Consider the following 23,208-nt stretch of genomic DNA (forward strand, 5'->3'; position numbering starts at 1 on the left):
GACCTTTAGAACGAGCTACAGCCCGAACGGCTGAACAGAATTACTCAAAATTTGGCAGAGAGGTAGTCCCTAGGTCAAGGAAGTGCCTTTTGTAGGTTTGGTGTAAATCTGTTCAGTAGATTCTGAGAAAATAGCCTTTAAATCAATATATATATCTGAGCCCGCTTACGGTACGCTTACCGTACGCTTACGGTAAGCGTACGGCGGCGTGCGCGAGCGCGATTCTGATTGGCTGTTAGATCTTAGTAAACATTCGAATCGGCCGAAACCAGGAAGCGGCGGCCGCCATTTTGTGTATTTCACTCTGAAAAAAAAGAGTGAAAACAAGGAAAGGGGGCAATGAGGAGAGTTACAGACCCCCTAACATTTGTAAGGGGGTCAAAGAAGGACAGAAAAGTACAAAAAAAACATTTATTGATTTTAAAAAAAATCACGGGGTACGCGTACGGTAAGCTTACGGTAAGCGTACGGTAAAAAAATAAAAATAGATAAATGAAAAGCAGATTTAAGAGTTTAGAAATTAGGGAGCTCTAAAAAGAGCTGTTGTGTTTATGAAGTCATTTTTTTAGTGGTACCTACAAGTAAGTACCGATGCAGAGTCTAAGGTTCAAGAGGAAGACTCTGTTCCCTTCATCATTGAAGTGCACACCATCTCCTCTATAAATGTCTTGCATGTCATAACGCAAGTTGTTGTGGTAAATGGCACCCATACCATAGTCACGGAGGAAAGCAGAAACAGATTTGTTGACGTGTTTTCTTGCTTTGTCAATCTGTGGACAGAAATGATTGGACCAGTTCCATTTTTGCCTTTGGCATATGTTGGAAAACACAAAGGCAGTTTTAGGGAAAAGTGTAAACAGTTGTGCAAAGGTGTCCTTCATAAGCATTTCCAGACCTACCCCAGTCAAAGTGCCTAGGTCATTGCCACCACAGTGCACTATTATGAGGTCAGGGTGTTGGATTTGAATGAAGGATTTCACCAATGGCATCAATTGGTGCCACTTTAACCCTCTCTGACCAATCCATTTAATGTCTACATTTGGCAAAGCAAGGTCTCTCACCATATCTGTTTTCTCTGCAAACTTTTCACTCCAGAAGACATAGCTGTGCCCTACAATCCACACTGTGAACATCTTCAAAGGAGAACTGGATGCACTCAGGAGGTGTCTTTCAGTAGAATGGCAATATGAAAAGAAAGACAGTTTGGAAATGGAGGCATACATATTTTTTACAAAACAAAAAGAACTGATTGGCTGTTTCATACCATTCTAGAAAAAAAACTAGGCTGTATGTGAAAATTAATACAAGCATGTTTTGTATTGGTACAAAAAAATGTGTAACCAAAGAACAGTACTATGGATTTGCTGTTAGGTTTGAAAAGTCAAGCACTCTTGCTCTGTGGAATTGAAACATTGTGTGTCGAACTTCTGACCTAACTGCACACAGCAGTGTTCCATGAGCTGTTGCTATGGTAGCAGGCAGAAGTCAAGTTGGGGGAAGGGTACTAGGCAGAAGTCAAGTTGGGGGCAGGGTACTTTTGGAAAAGGGTTGGTTTTCAACCAATAGAAATGTGTGATTACATTTAAAAAAAAGGGGGAAGCACTGAGATTTGAAACTTACATGTATATGTGTGGAAAAATAGAGGGAAAGTTTGCCATTATCTGGTTCTGCTGAGAGGAGAGAGGTGAACACAACAGAGATCCTGGCTCTGATAATCTGCTGTTTGAGTGTCACATTTCTTTCACAACTAACTAATTTTAAAGGTGAGTTTAGAGTTTGAGAGGGGATGTATGTGGTAACTTAAGAAATGAATAATAGAAATGGGAATTGTTTTTGTTGTAGTTACACATGGTGGTTTCATAATGTGACAGTGTGTAAAAGTGATTTACACTTGCCCCGAAAAAAAAAAGAGCAGTAAGTGTGCTTTCAAATTGGCAAAGAAATTTCGTTTTGGGACTAATGTGAAAACATGACTCTGTGTGCATAGAAGAATTATAGGCAGAGATTTATTGCGTCTTGCTCTGGTGATTTCACAGTTGCATTAGATGGAAAGGGGGAGCGAATTTTTTGGGGAAGAAGCAGAGGCTTAGCACACACCCATGTGCTTGCCATGTATAGTCATGCACAGTATTTAGAAGCCAGTGGGGTTTTCAGGTTTAAGTCTGTAATGCAAATACATTCAGCATCACTAAGGCTGGTTGCCCTTGGTGGAGTGTAGGCAGTCACAGAGAATGCACATGGTGGTGGTCTGAAAAAAAAACAGCTTGGACACGTGCAATTAAATAAATCAAAAATAGTGGTTTCATAATGTGTCAGTCTGTAAAAGTGATTTCAAATTGTAAAAAGAGATTTTCACTTGGCCCGAAAAAAAAAGAGCAGTAAGTGTGCTTTCAAATTGGCAAAGAAATTTCGTTTTGGGACTAATGTGAAAACATGACTCTGTGTGCATAGAAGAATTATAGGCAGAGATTTATTGCGTCTTGCTCTGGTGATTTCACAGTTGCATTAGATGGAAAGGGGGAGCGAATTTTTTGGGGAAGAAGCAGAGGCTTAGCACACACCCATGTGCTTGCCGTGTATAGTCATGCACAGTATTTAGAAGCCAGTGGGGTTTTCAGGTTTAAGTCTGTAATGCAAATACATTCAGCATCACTAAGGCTGGTTGCCCTTGGTGGAGTGTAGGCAGTCACAGAGAATGCACATGGTGGTGGTCTGAAAAAAAAACAGCTTGGACACGTGCAATTAAATAAATCAAAAATAGTGGTTTCATAATGTGTCAGTCTGTAAAAGTGATTTCAAATTGTAAAAAGAGATTTTCACTTGGCCCGAAAAAAAAAGAGCAGTAAGTGTGCTTTCAAATTGGCAAAGAAATTTCGTTTTGGGTCTAATGTGAAAACATGACTCTGTGTGCAGAGAGGAATTATAGGCAGAGATTTATTGCGTCTTGCTCTGGTGATTTCACAGTTGCATTAGATGGAAAGGGGGAGCGAATTTTTGGGGGAAGAAGCAGAGTCTTAGCACACACCCATGTGCTTGCCATGTATAGTCATGCACAGTATTTACAAGCGAGTGGGGTTTTCAGGTTTCAGTCTGTAATGCAAATACATTCAGCATCACTAAGGCTGGTTGCCCTTGCTGGAGTGTAGGCAGTCACCGAGAATACACATGGTGGTGGTCTGAAAATATATTCTGAAAACAGCAAAAATAAGGCAAAAATATTTTTTGGAAAAAAATGTAAATATGTGTACTGTATTATAAAATGTTTTAAAAATATTAATACTTTTTTCTTTTTTTCCAGATAGATATAGAAAATTTTCGAAAACTACAAACATTTTTTAAACTATTTTTTAAAAAAACAAATGAATAAATATTTTTTTGAGTGAGTATGGTAAGTCAATAATAATAATTGTAGTCTCTCAAGGACCTTGTAATGTGATAATTGATTTTTAGTGTTTTTTTTAAAAAATAAAAAAAAGGTACGCGCACCGTACGCGTACGGTAAAAAAAAAAAAAAAAGGTTTTAAAAAACATATGTAAAAAAAAGATGAAAGATAAGGTTGGCTCTTAAAAGAACCGTTGTGTTCATGCAGGGACAGAGGAAAGGAAGCATGGGAAAATCATTCAAAGCTACAAATGTGCTGATCTATTTTGTTGTTCACTAGGGAAACACTGGTCTCCCTATGACAAATTAGACCTTTACAAAATGTGCAATGAATATCAACCTTCCGAAATCGAAGGTTCATTTCCAGAGGGCCAGCAAAAGGAGATTCTCCCCCCACAGATGAAGGGCTCACCTGACCTGCAGAAGAAGGAGTCAGCCCTGCAGATGATGGTCCAGGCTGAGCTGCTGTGGATGTACTGGCTCGTCTTTCTGAAGAGTTACCTCCAAAAAGATGACCATGTGTCCTTCCGTGTACATCCTGGAGGTGCCTCTTCATGGTGTGATTCCCAAAGGAATACTTCCTGTTAGGATTACCTCTAGAAAGTACACGCTTACACAGACAGCAAGTAACTAAGGGTGCATTCACCTTTTGCTGGCCTTCTGGAAAAGTAAAATAATCCCAAACATAAGAAGGCTTTTGTTTCCTCGATCTCTGCCTCAAGACAGTGCTGCTGGTGCTAGGCTCACTCTCAGAAGAGCTCTGCTGTTCTGCCATCGTATCCCAAAGACAAACCAGCTCCTTCTCCCAAGGGATCACAAGCAGAAATGAGGGGAATGGGTGTGGTGTAGGAGAGTTCTAGAACTGAAAGTAGTTTCAACCAATCAAAAGTTGTGTTTCATGATCACATGACCTACCGTACGCTTACGGTACGCTTACGGTACGCTTACGGCAAAAAGTACGCGTGCGCGTAAAAAAGACACGCGCTTCCGCGCATGCGCATAACAGTCACTCCCCGGCACTTCCGCGTAACGTGCGCGTGTGGCGTAAGCGCGCACGCGTCCCACGCGCAGTACGCGCGGCTACGCAAATTGCGTAATTATACGCAAGCAGCGTAGATAGATTACGGACGTTGCGTAAACCGTACGCTTACCGTGAGCTTACGGTACGCGTACTAAAAAAAAAAAAAAAAAAAAATAAAAAAAAAAAATCTGGTAATAAATTTTACATGTTTATTTTAAAAAATATATTAAAAAAAAATATTTAAGGATTTTAAAAATTTAAGCATAGTCTTTATAAAATGAAAGAAAATTAAATTAAAAATATGTTTGAAAAAAATGAAGAATAAAAAAAAAAATTAGCATTTAAAAAACCTTGCAAATTCACTGAAAAAACCATGGGTTACACACACGTTATAGTTAGGAATTAGCATTTAAAAAACCTTGCAAATTCACTGAAAAAACCATGGGTTTCACACACGTTATAGTTAGGAATTAGCATTTAAAAAACCTTAGAAATTCAGTGAAAAAACCATAGGTTTCACACATGTTATAGTTAGCTGGACATTTTACTCGTAAAAAACCAATAAAATTGCCCCGTTATAGTTAGTTCAGCTAACTATAACTCACGCGCCCGCAATGCACTGCTGATGACGTCACATATTACATCACTCATGACATGGTCAGTGACATCACTCATGACATCACTGATGACATCTCAAATGACATCACTGATGACCTCACTGATGACATCATCCAGTGAATGTGTGTTTTTCTGAAAATTAAATATGTTTTATATATGTATATCTCAAGGTCGATGGAAGAATATATGGGTATATAAGTGTCTAAATGGATGATTTGTTTTTAAAAAATTGATTGTGTAACTGACTGATTAAGTGTATCTCTCACTTTGTGTAGAAGTGGCTGCATGGGTTGGTGAGTAGCTACATGGGTGTCTATATAGGTTAGTAGTTGTTTTTTTGAGTATCAGTCTGAGTGTCTGTATGGTTCGGTGGGGGGTATTACGTAGTGCATAGGTGCATGAATGAGTGACTCACTGTTTGTATGTGTTGAAGACAGCATGTGTGCAGGACTGTATGGGTGGATGAGTGTGTGTATGGGTGTGTTAGTGAGTGAATGACTGTCCCAATAGTGTCTTCAGGAGTAACTACATATGTTTTAAACTAGTATATGTGACTATTGGTGTATATATGTGAGTATATGTGAGAGGGACAGATTGAAAGAGTTCCTGTATGAATAAGTATGTGTTTCTATAAGTGATTGTTTAAAAGACTAAGTATGTGTAAGTTTCCGTAGAAGTAAGTGTGGTGGTGTGTGTATAACTGTATATGCAGGTGAATGTATGTTTGATTCTTTATTAGCATGAGTGACTATGTGTGTGAGTAACTCTATGGATGAGTGGCATTATGTAACAGGATGTATAGGTGTATGAGTACATATGATGAGTGAGTACATGTATGAGTGACTGTATAGGACTGTTGGTGAATGAGTGGATGTGTATGTGGATCTTAGAATTACTGAAGAGGTTGTTGTAACTGGTATTGGTATGTCCATTGTTTTGAAAATTTTAGTCTCTATTTTTGAATGTGTGTATCAAAGCTTATATTAAGGTGAGAGGAGGTCTGCCACTCTATCACAAGGATGATGTCATCAGTGAGGTCATCAGTGATGTCATTTGAGATGTCATCAGTGATGTCATGAGTGATGTCACTGACCATGTCATGAGTGATGTAATATGTGACGTCATCAGCAGTGCATTGCGGGCGCGTGAGTTATAGTTAGCTGAACTAACTATAACGGGGCAATTTCATTGGTTTTTTACGAGTAAAATGTCCAGCTAACTATAACATGTGTGAAACCTATGGTTTTTTCACTGAATTTCTAAGGTTTTTTAAATGCTAATTCCTAACTATAACGTGTGTGAAACCTATGGTTTTTTCAGTGAATTTCTAAGGTTTTTTAAATGCTAATTCCTAACTATAACGTGTGTGAAACCCATGGTTTTTTCAGTGAATATATATATATACACACACACACACACACACACATACATGCACATTTTCTATTTTTAGGGGGTGACCCCCAAGCCCCTTTTTTTAAAATCCCTTCCCACCCAAAAACCTTATCTCTAAACTCCCCTACCACCCAATACCCATAACCCCCCTTAAACCCTAAAAACACCCTTACCCACCACCCAAACCCTAAAAATCCCCTTACCACTCAATATCCTCACCCACCCCAAAACCATAAAAATACCCTTATTGCCCAATACCCTTACTCACCCCTAAACCCTAAGTACATCCTTGCCACCCTATACCCCTTGTTCATTTTTGGAGTGCAAATATTTATATATAGTGAATGATTTAACAAGAAAGTTGTAATTTTGCACTCACAGAAGTACTTCCTGAATGGATGCAAATGTACTACTTTTTTTGAAATTCAACATCTTGGCAGTAGTAGATTTGGAAAGCTGCACCAGTCTGAGGTTTCAAGGCATACTACTGGCATTCAAACACCAAAAATGTGATGGCATGAATGCTTGCAAATAGTCTAGCCAGTGGCAATTGCTTTGGGTAGCATTTCTACCCATTGTTTTTCACCCCCTGTACCACTCTAGACGGAGGCCCATCTAATGTAAATCAGCATTAGCCCGGTTCCCAAACCAAACCCCAAACCTTGGTCATCTCACCCCTTCACCCTGCCGCCCACTGCTTTTTTAATTGGTAAATTTGAGATTCACCCCCACCCCCAATCTCACCGGCTAAGCTATGCCCTGCATAGGCGAACGCTCCAATGCAGAAAAGGAATATTAAATATGGAATTATTTTAACAAGCACAAACAAGTTGAAACTATGGTGCTGTGTGTCATTCCAAGGTAACAATTTCAAACATGTTTGCCACAAGCAAAGAACGGAATAACTTCTCTGAAAATCGCCCCACCTTTACAAATGTAACTTTGTCTTAAGTAAACTGAATAAAAGCTGGTTCAACAACAATCTTTGCTTTTTGACACCCAGCTTCTCTTTTGAGATGTTGAAAAACGTGTTTGGATTTGCATCTTGTGAAGAACTGGAGGGCAGAAGGCAGACACAGAGTGTCCCGGGTCCTAATCGGACCGGGGCTGTTATGCCCCTCCCTGGTGTCGGGGGAGGGGGGTCACTGGGGATAGTCAAGACTTGGGCCCGTCCACTGAAACGTGCTGAATGTGTCATGGTGCAATTTACCAACCACAGACACATTCACTAGCCACCACATTTTGTGTACTCTGGGTTCACAGCAACAAGCTGACTGTGAGCGACGCTGGTGATTTTCAGATTCAGTCAGGTCAAAAACAAATGCCTCATTTAAAGAGCCATCAGCACTCCTTTTGTTTGAGTCTACTCCTGGCTATGACCTTGCTGTAGCCTAACACCTTTATGGCACTTTCACTGGATGAAACGAAGACACTCAAATGTATGGTCACTTTACTAATACTTAAGAGATGAACTATGATTTGGGGCCAGGTCTATTACTATTCCAAGCGCTGCACTAAAGAGATACGCAGAAACCTAAGCGGTGAGATGTACCTGTGTATTTAAGTTATTATACTAATATCCATTTATGTAGCGTTTGTAAGTTGCGTTTATTAATACCCAACGGAATCCTTTCTAGCAAAAGAACAACGAAACATTGAGAAAAAACCATCAGGGTTGTAAGCATACGCCTTGCAGCTTGCACGGGTCTCCTTGGTGCCGGTTCATATCTCATTAAGCTCACTGAGCTATATTACAACAAATTATAGCTGGGGAGCTGCAGATATGCACAAGAATCCGGGCAATAAAAACAGTAAGCCACTGAGCTACCTACATGAAATATAAATATATGACGTGCATGCTGTGCTTATCAGCAGGCCAAGTACACCCTGGCACTTTATGACGAATCAAACCTAAGACTGGTGTGCACACAGATCTCGCCAGTAAGTACATTCCCCACCAGATGTATTTTATTGATATTATACCGTTGGAATTTGCTGGGTACGTACAGCTCTCAGCTGCAGGTGCCTTAACCCTGCAAGACATTCTAAAACGCAGCTGGTGTGTGATCAACCAAATCATATAGATCAGATTGCCTATCACATTTGTCCTTGTTGCCGATGTCGTTGTGAATGTACTTTTTTGAAATGTGTGTATAAGCGGACTGTCATGCTACGCTCCCCATGACCCCAAACCCTTTCTGCTGCTACACCTTTACCACAAGGTATGGGATGTCGGGGTATTTTTTTGCCATTTAAAGCACAGGTCTCACGTAGTAAAGTTGCATTGGCCCTGATCTCGGGCCACAAAAGGGCCCTGAACCCTGCCTCTTCCCCAAAACTTTCTTAAGAAAAGAACGCTTTTTAACCCGCTTTCCCTCTGCTCTGCTGTCTTCCACAGAGCACTAGGATGCATACACAAGTCCTAATGTATTATGCCCTAGTTTCAGAATATATAGCTACATCGAGGACAGTGGTTGAAATAATGTTTGTGTACTGTTCCAGGAGTGGCTAGACATACTTAGCAGCTGGAAGCCAATCAAAAGCTCACTCTGCCGTTTAAAACATTCTATTCCGGGCTCACTAAAGTGCAGAAGATACTGCTACAAAGGTGGGGGAATTTGCTGCTGCTGCATCCCAGGAGATGGATAATTTGTTGAATTGGAACTACTGAAAGATGAACTGGCTACAGCTCCTCTCGTCAGTGTAAAAAGCACACTGATATTTTATTTTGTAAATACAAGGCTTTATATCTAACAAAAACGTAATGATGATATTTGCAACACCTAGGCACTGCCGACATGTAAGCTGGAGTTAAATAGATGAAAATAAGAGTCCAAACCTAGTTAACTTGAAAAACGTTGGGACATACACCAGACACCAGGTGACTAAGCTAGCCTCCTGTTCTTGATCTGTCAGCCCTGTCTGTGTTAGTATTTCAGGTCTAATGTTCCTGAATGCAAACATAACTTCCATAATGCGTGCAAATCACATTTAACGTTTGTACTGCACTTAGAGATAACATGTCGAATTTAAATTTAAAAGGATGGCGTCCCGGATAAAACACTATGTATCGAACAGCTGTTTACCTGGTAGTCCAGCATAGAGAAGCTGGGAAAAACACCGAGGATGCGCGACTCAAAGAAATATGGGAAGATCCAGAAAATGGGCAACTCCTTGGAAATACCTAATGGAAGAAAAGAGAAAAAAATGAGGACGACAAAACGGAAATTTCGCCAGTAGTTCTATGAGGTTTAAATATATGACTGACTCCCAAAGCACTAGAATGCGAGGTTTTTTTTCTCTAAAGGTCATTCCATTCAGTTCTGAACCCTTCATCACAATCACTCTGTTTGTATACCAAAGATTAATCTCACTTACCCAGTGGCATATTAAGTGTGCCGTTGCCCCTGTCGCAATTAAAGAAAATGCCCCTCAAACCTACTGGTTAGGAAATAAACTACAGCTATAACTGGAGTTCATGGCCCCCGGTGCCCCTGCACCACCTGCACTGAAAGCTGTGATGTCCGGGGTGGCACAGGACAGCAGTGCCCCCAGACGGTAGGCCCTACGCAGCGAAGCATTGACGGTAACGTGCACGATAGTATAAGTTACGGGCCAAGACCCGAGCGATCATGCGCCCTTTCATTAATACCATCGGGCGAGCCCGCCCTCCGGGTGCATGCAGAATGTTACATAGTGTAGTGCAGGCCGGGTGGCTACGTCAATACATCCCTCCTTTCCTTTAGATACAGAGACGAAGGGCGTTCAATGACCTCGCTCGGCCATCAGCATACAAAGTCTCGGAGTCTCTGGCTGGGGGCAGGATACAGCCGGAGACCATACGTCTGGCTCCGGGAGTTGTCAGTGGCTCCTGCCCGGGCACTGTTATCGCGGGATAACAAATGTCTCTGTGTGGTATCTTCTTGCTCCTCGGACACGGGTGACCTTGTCCCTTGGTTCGCCTGAGAGGGGTCGATGTTCCTTCTGGGCGTGTGGGGTGGTGACATGACTTCTTCCTCCATCGCGTCCCAGTGACCACCATCATTCTTTTCTCGTGGGACGGTGTTCACCCATTTGAAGCATAAGATGTTTTGTGAAATTGTGCGGTACCCACGCTGAGCCGACACCATGGTTCCATGCACCTCCGTGACTTCCCACACATCAGGTTCGTACGGCGTGCGATACTTCCAGCCTGGATGTCGGTCCTTAATAATTACATGATCCCCCACGCGGCTGTCAGTCACCTGTGCCTTCCGCACCTGGCTAGCCTTCACTTTGGTGGCCGTTCTCCTGGCTTGCGTGGCCTTCAGGTCCAGCTCCCCTGGACTCCATGCAGGACCCGCCGGAATGCTATCTTGCGGTGCTAGTCGGAACATCAGGTGCACATCTTGTCGTGCAGTGGGGTGTCTGGCGGTAAGCATTCAAGAATCGCTGCAGACATTCCTCCACTTCTTCACCTCTCTCCACACCGATTCTTAGTGCCCACTTCTAGGTCCGCATTAAACGTTCCACTTCCCCGTTTGCCTGCGACCATTGCGGCGTGATATTACGATGCCGAATGGCCTGGGACGCCAGGTACTCTTGGAAGTCTCTTCCCTGGAAAGGTGGCCCATTGTCTGATTTTAGATCTTCTGGGAGGCCCATCATTACGAAAACCCTGTACAAGGGGCCCTTGTCTGTGGAAAGGCGGTGGACGACACAATCTCCACAATGGGGAATTTGGAATGGGAGTCTATGTAGACGAGAGTGCTCCGCCCATCGGGGAACGACCTAAAGTCAATGCTGACCTGCGACCACGGATGCAAACAGGGTTCTTCTGTGATAACTGTGTGGGGCTCAGGGTCGCCGCTGGTGATGGTGCAGGAATGGCAGGCACGTATGGTATCATCGACCATTAAATCCATTCCTCGAAACCATACTTTGTTGCGGAGAGGGGCTTTCGTCTTGGCTATACCCTGGTGATCCACAGGCGCAACGTCAACCACCCTCCGCTGCAGGCTCTGAGGAATTACGATGGTGGTGCCTCGTAGCACTACTCCATGTGGCCCTTCACTTAGCTCGCTGCGAGTTCTCCACAAGTGTTGGCGTGACATCCTCTCTTCGTCTGTCAAAGCTCGAGCTCTATCCAGGAAGTGTTGCCAGTTCTGGTCAGCAAGCGTTTCTTTCACCTTGCTCAGGCCCTTGTCACCAGCGGTCGCATTACCCTACCTCCTCCAGCATGAGCACTTTGGGGCATGCCTCTTGGGATATCATCCTTACGAACTCCTATGTGTTCTCCTTGTCAGCGATGGGGCCTGCCAACCCAGTTGGGACCGGGTGCCGTGACAGGAAGTCTGCAGGGTTGTTTATTCCAGAGCGGAATATTACTTTGAACCGGTATTTTTGCAGTTGTACTACCCACCTCTCAATCCTGGGATGGGCTAGCCGGGTTGTGCCTGCAAAGAGAGGGATCAGCGGCTTGTAGTCCGTCACCACGTGAAACTCATGCCCATAGAGATATAGATGGAAGTGGTGACATGCCAATTTGATGGTGAGGGCCTCTCTTTCTATCTGGGCATACTGTGTCTCCATTTCGGTCAGGGCTCGGCTGTCATAGGCTACTGGGACCCATTCTCTTGCGGTATCTCCTGGAGAAGGATGGCCCCCACCCCACTGGGCTGGCATGGACTACTACCTCTGTGCGGCAGCTCAATTGGAAATATGCCATTACTGTCTTATCCAGGAGAGCTCCTTTGATGGTTTGGAATGACTCTTCTGCCTTGGCAGTCCATTCCCAGGGTACTCCGGTCTTCGTGAGACCTCTCAGGGGTTCGGACAAAGATGCAAGGTTTGGGATGAAGCGACCACTGTACGTAGCCATTCCAAGGAAGCTGTGGACCTCTGTTGGTGATGTTGGCATTGGCGCTGAGCGGATGGCGATCGCTGTTTTTGGATCAACTAGCAACCCATCACGGGAAAAGATGTAGCCTAAGAACTCCACTGATTCTTGGTAGAATTAGTATTTGGCTCAGTGGATGGTCAACCCACTGTCAGCAAGCCATTGAAGTGTGTTCCTCAGGTTGATGACTTCCTGCAGCCCTGAGAGTGTTTCCCGGATAGCCTTCTGGAACACCTCAGCGGCGGACGACACCCCAAAGCTCAGTCTCCGGTACTGCCGAAGCAACATATGTGTGGAGAATGTTGTTATGTATCTGCACTCCGGGGCAAGCTCAAGCTGGTGATAGCCAGCGTTAAGATCAAGTTTTGAAAACCACTTGCCTCCGTTGAGGTGCGCCACAATATCGTCCATTGTGGGCGTGTGGGGTCTTTCACGCTTCACGGCCTGATTAGGAAGGCGCATGTCGACACACAGCCTGATCGCTCCCGGTTGTTTTGGCTTGGGGGCAACGACCAGGGGCAACACCCACGACGTGGGGCCTGTCACCTTCTCAATTACTCTGAGTTGTTCCAGTTTTCATAACTCCTCCTTGACCTGTGGGTGTAGGTGGAAAGGTACCCTCCGATGGCTTAGAGCTGTAGGTTTGACTGTTGAGTCAATGTGCAGTTTGAACTGCTTTCCTTTTAGGCAGCAAGTCCTTCAAACAGCACGGGGAACTCTTGGAGAATTTCATGAGGGTCATGAGGTCGTGCACTTGGTTGGCAAAGAACACCAACTCTAAGTCTTCCGCTGTCTGACAGCTGAGGAGCGTGCCCCTTTTCCCTTCTGTAACATGGAACCTTGTGGGAATGTGATGTCCCTCGCTGGCAACTTCTACTTCGATGACTCCTCTCAGGGGAAGCGGTTCGGTTCCTCGGTATGTATCGATTTTTTCCCTGGAGGGTGACAACGGGGGTCGCGGTGACATGCGTTCGTACTGTTCACTGTCCATGACATTTACTGAGGCTCCTGTGGCGATGAGGGCCTTGACTGTCGATCCCGCCACCATGATGGAGCACATGGGCGGGGGTCTGCAACGTGGGCCATCCTGGCTCATGAACGACACTACGAATACGTTGTTGTCGTCTATGCCCAGACCATACCCTAAAGGGGTGGTGTCTGTCTGTTCCAACGGGTCATCCAGCAATAATTGTCTGACGGCCGCCGACACACCTCACTGCCCTGAGGCATTGGTCCTTGATCTTCCACTGCGGCACACTTTAGCAAAGTGGTTTAGCTTCCCGCACGTCTTGCCCTTTGCGAAGTAGGGGCTGGTTGGTAGATGTTCCAGGCTGCAGTTTCCACATATTCCCTTTCCTTACGACCTCACTTTCCCCCTGGGCGCCATCGGTCTCCTTTGGATGACATCAACCCTCTCCTCTTTGACAATCGGTGGCCTGGGTGACCCTGAGGGGGTTGGGTGTCGGTTAAGGGCTGCCTCCATCTCGTCTGCCCGTGCGCTCGATAGCTCATGGGACCTTGCTAGTACCAGTATCTCATTGAGCGAAATTCCCGGTTGCCTTAGTATCAGGCGACACAGTAGTACTGATCTGCACCCTTGTATGATCTGCGCCCTTATCCCTTCCCGTTGGTCAGGGAACATGCATGAGCTGGCTAGCTTACTTAGTCGAGCATAAAAGATGTCTAATGACTCAGACTCCTCTTGCTTTGCCTGACAGAGCTTGAACCTCTCAAAATTAGGGTTAATTTGAGGGTCAAAAGTCTGTTCAGGGCTACCACCGCTACGTTGTAATCGTCGTTGGCCCCAGTGTTTGGAAGTGTTTCAAACAGGTCATATAGCTCCCCTCCTCCATAGCACATTAGCAGTGATCGTTTCACCGTACCATCCATTTCTCTCATCCCTGTAAAATAGTGATCTAGTCAGCCAATCCAGGATTTCCATGTGACGCGGCCGTGCCGGGGTCTGCTAATTCCCTAAACGGGAGCAGGCGCTATACTGTGGCGTGGCCTTACTGTGGCGGAGGCTGTTGCTGATGTGGTGGGGCAGCGGCAGCACCCGCTTCGGCTGGAGCACACATCATTCCGGTCGAGCCACGTGGTATGTACTGTCACATGAGCTTTGATTAGTTTTGCTTGGGTTTGTTTGCCTTTTTTATGGTTTTCAGTGCTGCTCGTGCTCTGTGCTGCTCCCAGTGTCGTGTTCAGGTAAGGTGTGTGTGTGGCAGGGCACTGTTTACAGCCTGTCTCAATGGTTTGCTTCAAACTCCCTTGGTTTTGCAAATGCTTGATCTTAAGACGCTGCACTGGGCTTCACTTTGTTGTTCAGTGTGTCTGTTATTAGGTCTCGCCTGGCGATAGCAGCGCATGCGCTGCTCTCGCCATGCGAGTGCCTTTTGCAATCGATTCTCAGAAAGCCGAACATGTACGCGTAGGGATGGACAAAGATGGCTGCTCTCACCATTTGTCCAAACCTAAAAGAATGCGCGTGTACATACGGACAGTGGACAGTCCGATGCCATCTTGTGCCAATAGACTTTTCTTATCTGCTTGTTTATTTAAGAAGCAGATAAGAAAAGCCTTCACGACGGCTGTGAAGCAGATAAGCCGCAGCGCACAGACATTCCGAGGGCGCCTGTTCCCAGCACTTCCCCCTCCTCTCCCACTTGTTAATCTTTCACCTTGTTTTTAATATCTGTGCATATACAAGGGAAACAGGCGCAGCGCGGCCTGTGTTTGGCCTTGGACAGCAACGCACGAGCTGGTAATGTCAAGAAAACAGATTTCAAGATGTTCTGCAGTGTGCGCTTGCGTCTGCGGGGTGTGTTTGTGTGCATTGCGTTGCTCACTAGATATCCACGCTCGTGGAGAGAGTGCAGTGATGTATGCCATTTCCTTAATGCTGAGGCTTTTTCATTAAAACGGCACACGTGTGTAAAAAGCAGATCCTGCGAAATCCTCGGCTGAAGAGCTGTTTTAATTATTCACAAACCAGTTTCTCAAGCATGTCAGTGTGGCCTGCCCCCTGTGGCCTTCTTCGTCCTCATCTGAAGTCCTGGGCATGGCCTGGCAGGATAAACGTGTTTACAGCTGGCCCATTGTTCGTCTCGTTTCTCCCGATGTATTTGCGGGGATGCGCTGTCCTACTGGGACAAAAAAAAGCACATTTTTCGGTAGACAATACTTGGTGTGAAATTAGAATGGAGTGACGAGAGCAGATAACTTCGGGTGCCTTCCAATTACCGTGCCCGTGTCTTCTGAAGATACAATCTGAACCCATTCTGATTGCATTAACTTTGCTGCAAAGGTCAAAGCAGAAATTTTTCCGTTCACGGTCCTTCTTGCAGAGCAGATCACCCTGGTGTCCAGGAACCAAGGGCGAGAAACAGCAAAGTCTTCTCTTCTTGCAGCCCTCTTAGGTATCATTGCAGTGTGGACCTCTGCAGCAACAGGACAGTGGCCACTGCCCCCCTGCTTCCTAAAAACAAGCATTAAAAATGCAATAGGTCTCGCCTTTCATTAAGTTAAAGCCATTTGCTTTGCTATACAAAACCATTAGCAAAGCAAATGGCTTTAACGTAATCAAAGGCGAGACCTATTGCATTTTCAATGCTTGTTTTTTTTGGCTTGCCAGTGCGTACTGCAGTGTTTCCACTCTCCTAGATGGGCACGGCAGGCAGAGGGAGCAGACTCGCGTTGCAGCTGGGCCTCGCACTTAGGAGTCACACGGCAGTGACAAAGGCCTTCTTGCTCGCAGGAGTGGCCTCGCTCACCTCTTGGGCTCGCCTCCAGCCAGGATACCATGCGGTCGACGCGCTGGGCGAAGGGTCCTTCCCCTTCCTTCTGAAATCAGCCTCGGGGCAGGCAGGGTCAATCAGGCGCAGACAGGCATGGGAGCTCCACTCCAGTCGTGCAAGGCAGTAGGGCACGCGCTTCTCCTCTCAGCAGGCAGGCCTGGGCGCGGTGATGCAGCCGGACCACAGGCAGCGTCTGGTGCAGCAGAGGCATGGGTGGGACTTGCCTCGTCGCCAGTGTGATGTCCGGGGTGGCACAGGGCAACATTGCCCCAGACGGTAGGCCCTAAGCAGCGAAGCAATGACGGTAACGCGCACACTAGTATAAGTTACAGGCTAAGACCCCGAGCGGTCATGCGCCTTTTTATTTATACCATCGGGCAAGCCTGCCCTCCAGGTGCATGTAGAATGTTACATAGTGTAGTGTGGGCCGGGTGGCTCCGTCACTACAAAAGCTAAGCCCTTTTACTTATCTCACCTTACTCCACCTCGCCAAATTTTATTACACCTTAATTTAACAGTTTATTATAGTGCACAGTGTTTGATCATTGGAGGAACAGAACATGATACCCACGTTGCTTTTGGTAAGAGAAACAAAGATCATGTAAAACATACTAAAATATAAAGGCACTGCTGCCCACACCATTTCGAAGTACCAAGTAGTTGCTTAGGGCACCAGCTTCAAGATAACATTCTGAACTGAACTGTAAATGGCCCTCTGCTGTAAGAAAGAAGGTGCTTTTTAGTGGCATTTCGTTTTCATTAGAAATGCCGTGAATTATTTCCCATACCACTTACCGACTCACAGGCCACGGAAATGTTGTAGTAACTCGAGGTAAAAGCATACTACTGCAAGCATTTCTGGCTCCTCCTCTTATTATAAAATGGTCAGGTGGAATTACATTTAAAATAAAATGTGGGAAAATACATGGCTACAAATAAGCCATGAGTAGCCTAAACTGTTTCTTCTGTTACAAAAGTCACTCACTGACGGTGCTTAAACCCTTATTACAGTAATCCCAGCAGACGAGGACTCCAGGGCACAGAGAAGCACTCATTGATGCAGGACACTGCTCAAGAGACACCAGAGGCCTTGGGCGCCCACGCCTATGGAGAGGACCCACATTGGTGCAACAAGTATCTATGAAGAACAAAAAAAACCTATTCAACTCATATTGGAGCAGCCTCCAAAAGTCCAGATTATAGAGGGAAACCTCTGCATTCCAAGACAGATTAGTGATGAAGTTTCAGGGAAGAGGAATACATTGATAATGAAGTATGACAGGGTTTTAGAAATATAGGCGAGGTACTCTTCAGTAGATAACGCCTGATCACACCTGCAGCTCACTCAACAGTAAGTGCAGATGTACGAACCATAGAGTGGTCCGTCTTCCATGCGACAGGTTGAGCATCAAGTGCTCGATGGGGGTATGAGAAAGCACTGCAAGCATGATCTTAAAATCCAAACTACCCAAAGTCTCCAAAAAAGAAGAAGCCCGAAGATCTTCGATAACTTCGTACTGAAAAAAATGTTTGCGTTTCTGTGCGCACCAGTTACTGCCAGGCACAAAACAGGGGACTACATCTGATTGCCAGAGCGGATCACATGTGGCAAGAAGAGCTGATCAGATGTGGCTGGAAGAGCAGAGCACTCTCGAGCAAGCATGACCTTCTGTCAAGCTTTCATCTAGTGTCTAAAACAATGGATTCTATATTGGTGCCTCGTAGAAGGTTTCCTTATAAAATGTTAAACTTCAAAATTGAGATGGGCACATCTTCTCGCGAAGACCTCATCTTATGAATCTGCCCCAGGCATTGCTTTGGATCAATAAACTTTTTCCTGAGCTCTCGCGCTCAACCAGATGGTACCATGAAGTCTCAGCCACAGACTCTACTTAAGATGTGACGAAACTGGTGTATATAAATCACCAACAGGCATGCTGGATTAACTTCCTGTCTTTTTACGACCCATTGAACTGGGCCCAGAGCTCCTCTTCCAACTTCACTGACGAAATTCCTGACACGGAACTATCTCCTAAAAGGGTTTCTCATAAGAAACACAAGCGCCATTGGAAGAAGAAGTCCTCTTCTACCTTCAGGAAGTAATCTTGCTGCTGTTCCCTGGTGATGGGCTCATCCTCGCTGTCAGGACTATGTTCAGAGGGCCGTGGGGTAAGCAGGAGACACTAGGCCCAACTATAGGGTTTGAGGCCTTTTTAATACTGAAGTCCCAGAGCCCGATCTACTATGAATCCTGAGCAACTGGGCCAACTACCCCTTCAGCACTTGACTCTGATGGATAGCCTGGTCCAAGAAGTACAAATCTCCTTCAGTGGGAGGTAGATATACGTGGGTTAACACAAGCACACAATTCAAAATATGTGCAACACCAGCAAATACTTACTTATATGAAAAAAGAATAGTATTTTATGTTATTGTTACAACACAAAGGGTAATACCACTTTCCCTAATAACTACACAGTCCCTACTGAGGTCGGGACTCTAGTGTTTCGCAGGCAGTTCCCTGTGCACCACTCTATCCTCGTTCTAGCAATAGTGGTTATTGCCCATTCACCGTAGGCAACATCCAGGGCAAGCTCCACTAGTAGTCTGAGTCTCAAAAGTCCACTCTGACTGTCTTAACATCAAAAGTGTTCCAGCGCCGCACCGCAATCTAACAAGCAAGCTCCCGTGGGACTGACCGGCCTAAATTCAGTCTTACCTGCATCTGCAGGATCGGAGCATCTGGAGTTCCTGAGTGGCCCCCTCTGTGGGCGCCTGAGCAGCAGCAGCTGGTTCAGGTGAGTTCACTGCACACGGTCCAGGCGGGCTGCACTCGGCCATCCCCAAATTTCTCTCACACACACACGTGGTCCTGCAGCAACCAGGGGGTTCTCCCGGCTGATCCTCACAGGGTACGTTAGTCCATCCCTTGATGGAGAAAAGGTGACAGTAAGTTTCTAATGCTGGTCCCGTGTCCCAATGTAAGTGTGTGGGGGATCCCACGCAGGGCTTACTCCTCCAACAATGCTCCTGAACAGGTCAAACGTCTTGCTAGTTCCTGTGACCTCCCTCTGGCATACCGAGTCACCATACACTACACAGGCCCAATCGGCACGGCAGATACCTGCAAAGCAGCCCCGTCCAGCTTTTCAATGCACAGGGCATATCGCCTACTCCATATGGCAATCCGTCAATGGCTGCTCCCTCCTGACATACAGGGCCACCAAGTGCTCACTGCAAATGGCTCTGGCCCAATCTGCACAGCGATAAGGGTTGTTCTCTTTGCAACAGCCCCTATTGGCATACAGGCTTGCTGATGCCTCATTTCACATTGGCTCCGGCCTGATCGGTCTAGCAATATCACTTCATGGTTGCCCTCCCCTGCAGTCTGAGGGTCGCTAACTTCGACCTGCACATGCACAACTTGATTGGTGCAGCAGCCATTCCTCACACTCAATAGGATTCCCCCCTGGACCTCGCTCCATCCTATGCTCTCTTCTTCCTCACAGGGCACACTAGTCTTGCAAGCAGGCGGGTGCTGGTGTTCCAAACTCCAGGGCAGGTAGTCTTGGATTCCCTGGGTGATTTGCCCTCACCCATCAGGGAGACTTGAAGGCCTTAGCCTGTTAAAAGATTACAGGGATCTGTTAGCATGAGCTGAAAGCCATTTTGTACTTGGCAGCCATTTTAGTTAGCTATGTGCTGGCCATTTGCTGTTTCCCTCTTCCAGAGCCTTGCACATGCTCAGAAGGGCCTAGCTAGTAGAATGCACCTGCTCCTAGTGTAGAACTTTCAGGCTGTTCTAACTGATGTCAGCAACTTATTACTCCTCCTACTTGTTGACTGTGCATTTTCTGTATGACCATCTATGTGTGTAACTCTTCTCATGTGTACTTGTGCCGCCTTCTTTTGAGCCCCTGTGTGGGTATATAAGGCCCCTGTTCTCTGTACTCCTTAGAAGGCCTCCTACAGTGACTTGAGATTACTGTGCGACACAATTCTCCCTCTTCTGAGGTTAATAAAAAATATGTCTTTTATATTACAACTTCTGTGCCAATCTCTTCTTTGTTGGTTTAAAAGGACCAGGTGTATCAGTGAAGCCCCTGAGAAGGTTTTGATTTCTTCAGGCCAACAGTCCAAGTAACAGGCAGAAGTCTTGCAGAGCTTCTCCTTGCATAGCCCGACTGGCTGCTCGGCAGTTGACAATTTTTGTGTTCTCAATATTTCCTTTTGATAGTCCATTTCCAGACACTATATGTTATTTAGAGTCTGAGTCTTTGACGTTTATATGGGGATCTGCTTCCTTTTGAAGTACCTACTCCTCTGCCCTCTCTTCCTCATGAGGTCTTTGTTGTGTTGTGAGCTCATGCCTTTTGGTGAGCTCATCGTGTTCTTTCTTTCGAGTTCTCTTGAGCTGTGGAATACGGTGAGGTCAGGAGAAGACAGAGAACCGGGTCGTGAGGAGGTTTTCTTTTGGGCTCCTTGATGCTGTACTGGGATTCAAGTTAATAAAGAATTGAAGTTACAACTCTCTGTCTCCGTGTACTCAACTTCGCAACAATGGCGACGAGCAACTTGAATCCTGTCTTACCGACTTAATTTTAACTGACCATCTTACTTTCGTCAATTATTGGGTGTTCATACCCGTGACTGCATGAGGAGAAGCCCGAAAAAGCACTCCGCAGAACTTATCATCTGCCGGACATTCATCTTTGGTTTGTAAATTTTCAATTATTCATTCCTCCTTATTTGCCTTATATTCAACGACCGTTGACCGTTTGTGGCAACGAGGTGCGACTTGGTGGTACACGAGACATCTACTCTGCGAGCCCTCCTCTGTGAAGTCTTTCATTCCCTTTCTGGCTCGATTTTATATTATACGGCCTCATGCACGTTACGCACGCTATGTTGCTAGCGTGGAAACGTGGCGGTCATCTTGAGGACTTCTACACTTCTCTGGAGTACGGAGCCGAGTGCAATTCTGCACCAGTTGTTTTCATCGACAGTGACACGCTCACCATGCGTATCACTTCCTTTAGGTGCAGTTGCGCCAAATCTCCCGAATGGCTCAACTGTTTTCTTCTACCTCAGCAATGGTGATACGCTCACCTCGCGTGTCACATGATGGTAAACCTCCACTCCTCTCTGCCTCAGTTACGTTGATATGCACACCTTGTGTGTCACATGAATTGGCACAGTACACTCTTCAACAGTGACACGCACACTTGTTTAATTGCTTCTTAGGTGTTTGAGATACCTAAGGATTTTCAGCGAACCATCAAAGGTACTTTCTTTTCAAATTTTGTGGTCAGTGTGTGTTTTCTTTGAACATATTACTTTACATTGGCACAGTCCTATTTTTGCAATTGTTTCACATTGGAATTTGATCCGCTATGGCTACAATGAATCTTCCGGCTCCTCAACTCTTCATGGTGAAGGATGGCAAAGTTAGCAGTTTGAGATGGGAAGAATGGAAGGATTATTTAATAAATTACATTGACACCTTTGAAAGCAAAGAATTATCTCCTGAAAGGAAAACAAAACCTCTTACACTGTTTGGGCCGGGAGGTTTAAGGGTTTATAATCACATTGATAAGAAACCCATATCAGATGATGATGGTAATGTTTTTACGCATGGTATTGAGGATTTAGACACTTATTTTGCGCCAACTGTATGCAAAGCTGTGCATTTCTTTAACTTTTACCACCGTAAGCAAGGGGTTCATGAGAAGGTTGAGGACTATGTTGCGGCTTTAAGGAAATTAGCGCTACGTTCCAAGTCTGGTGTTTTAGAAGAAGAGGTGATCCATGATCAATTAGTGATGCATTGCAACAACTCTCACCAACAAGATACATTTGGATCCATGGCGATGCCAGTTTAAGTGAAATTACCACTATCATCTCTAAAGCAGAACTTACTACAAGATGTGCTAAAACAGTTGTTGCTTCAAGTAAGCTTGATCCAAGTGATGAAATGGTCAAATTGGTGAAAGAGAGCCACTCTCCCATTAACGAGCAAGGGAAAAAGAAGACTGAAAAGGTACAGGGAAGAGAGAAGGGGGGATCCAAGCCTAACCAAAGAGACAAGTTTGCAGACTTGAAAGGAAAATGCTGTAGGTGTCGTAGCTCATCCCATCTGGCACATGACAAAAGGTGTCCTGCATTGGGACAGAAATGTGCCAAATGTAGGATAGCTGGACATTACACATGTGTGTGTCGCAAAAACAATTCTGTGAAATGTATTGTTGAGGAATTACAGCAAGGGGAGGAGAGTTTGGAGTCCGATGTAGAGGACTCACAGATTATGTGTATATGAGAAGAAGCTTATGGAGCTGAAGGTAAACTGAGGAAAAAAACGGTTTGCAAAGTCATTGCTGGGGGTGTGTCTGTTACAGAAATGGATGACTCTGGTTCCCCCTATAGCATTATCAATCAGAATACGTGGGTGGATTTGTTTAAGGAGAAATTGGGGGATGGGTTAGAAGTTTCGGATATCCATCATGTTGGCTACACAGGTGAACCTATTAACTTATTGGGATTTTGCTAATTTCCTTTTAAGTTTAAGGGTAGATGTGCCAAGTGCAAACTTTATGTGTCAGCCTCTGGTCCTTGTGTCTTGGGGTGGTGGGATGAAGAGGAACTTGGTATCTTACTTGATCCTAACAGCCCTGATCCCCTTCTCAGTTTGAGTGATGGCAAAGAGGATACGCATATGTGTCTAGAAGTTGTTTCTAAGTTCCCCTGAGTTTTCTCTGGGAATGTGGGTGAACTCATGAGATGTTCACACAAAATTGTGCTTAAGGAGAATGCATGCCCTGTATCCATGAGGTGGAGAAACATCCCTTTGAGTGTGAAAGAAGAGGTGATTACTGAAATTCAGACATTGGTGGACAATGATCTTATTAAACGCATCGAATCTTCAGACTGGATCGCTCTTCTTGTTGTCGCACGTAGGGCTAATGGCCAAATTCGTCTATGTGTGGACTTGAGGGAGCCTAATAAGAATATTTTTGTTGATGTTTTCCCTCTTCCCAGAATATCAGAATAGTTATCTGTTACTCTGTTACTAGGAACATGCATTGGTTCTCAACTATAGACCTAACATCTGCCTACCACCAGGTAC

The 23,208-nt window shown here is 45.2% G+C and overlaps 1 protein-coding gene across 5 annotated transcripts in view; it reads right to left on the bottom strand.

Moving 5' to 3' along the window:
* ZCCHC4 (zinc finger CCHC-type containing 4) overlaps nucleotides 1-23,208 on the bottom strand; it is a 452,628-nt gene that overhangs the window by 131,062 nt on the left and 298,358 nt on the right. For all 5 annotated transcript variants that reach the window (XM_085642314.1, XM_085642317.1, XM_085642316.1 and 2 more), the window contains one exon: nucleotides 9,500-9,597. In XM_085642314.1, the coding sequence (XP_085498440.1) occupies nucleotides 9,500-9,597 (98 nt within the window). The remainder of the gene's footprint in view (nucleotides 1-9,499; nucleotides 9,598-23,208) is intronic.

The sequence above is a fragment of the Triturus cristatus genome, chromosome 2_2, assembly GCF_964204655.1.
Source record: "Triturus cristatus chromosome 2_2, aTriCri1.1, whole genome shotgun sequence".
Taxonomy (NCBI): domain Eukaryota; kingdom Metazoa; phylum Chordata; class Amphibia; order Caudata; family Salamandridae; genus Triturus; species Triturus cristatus.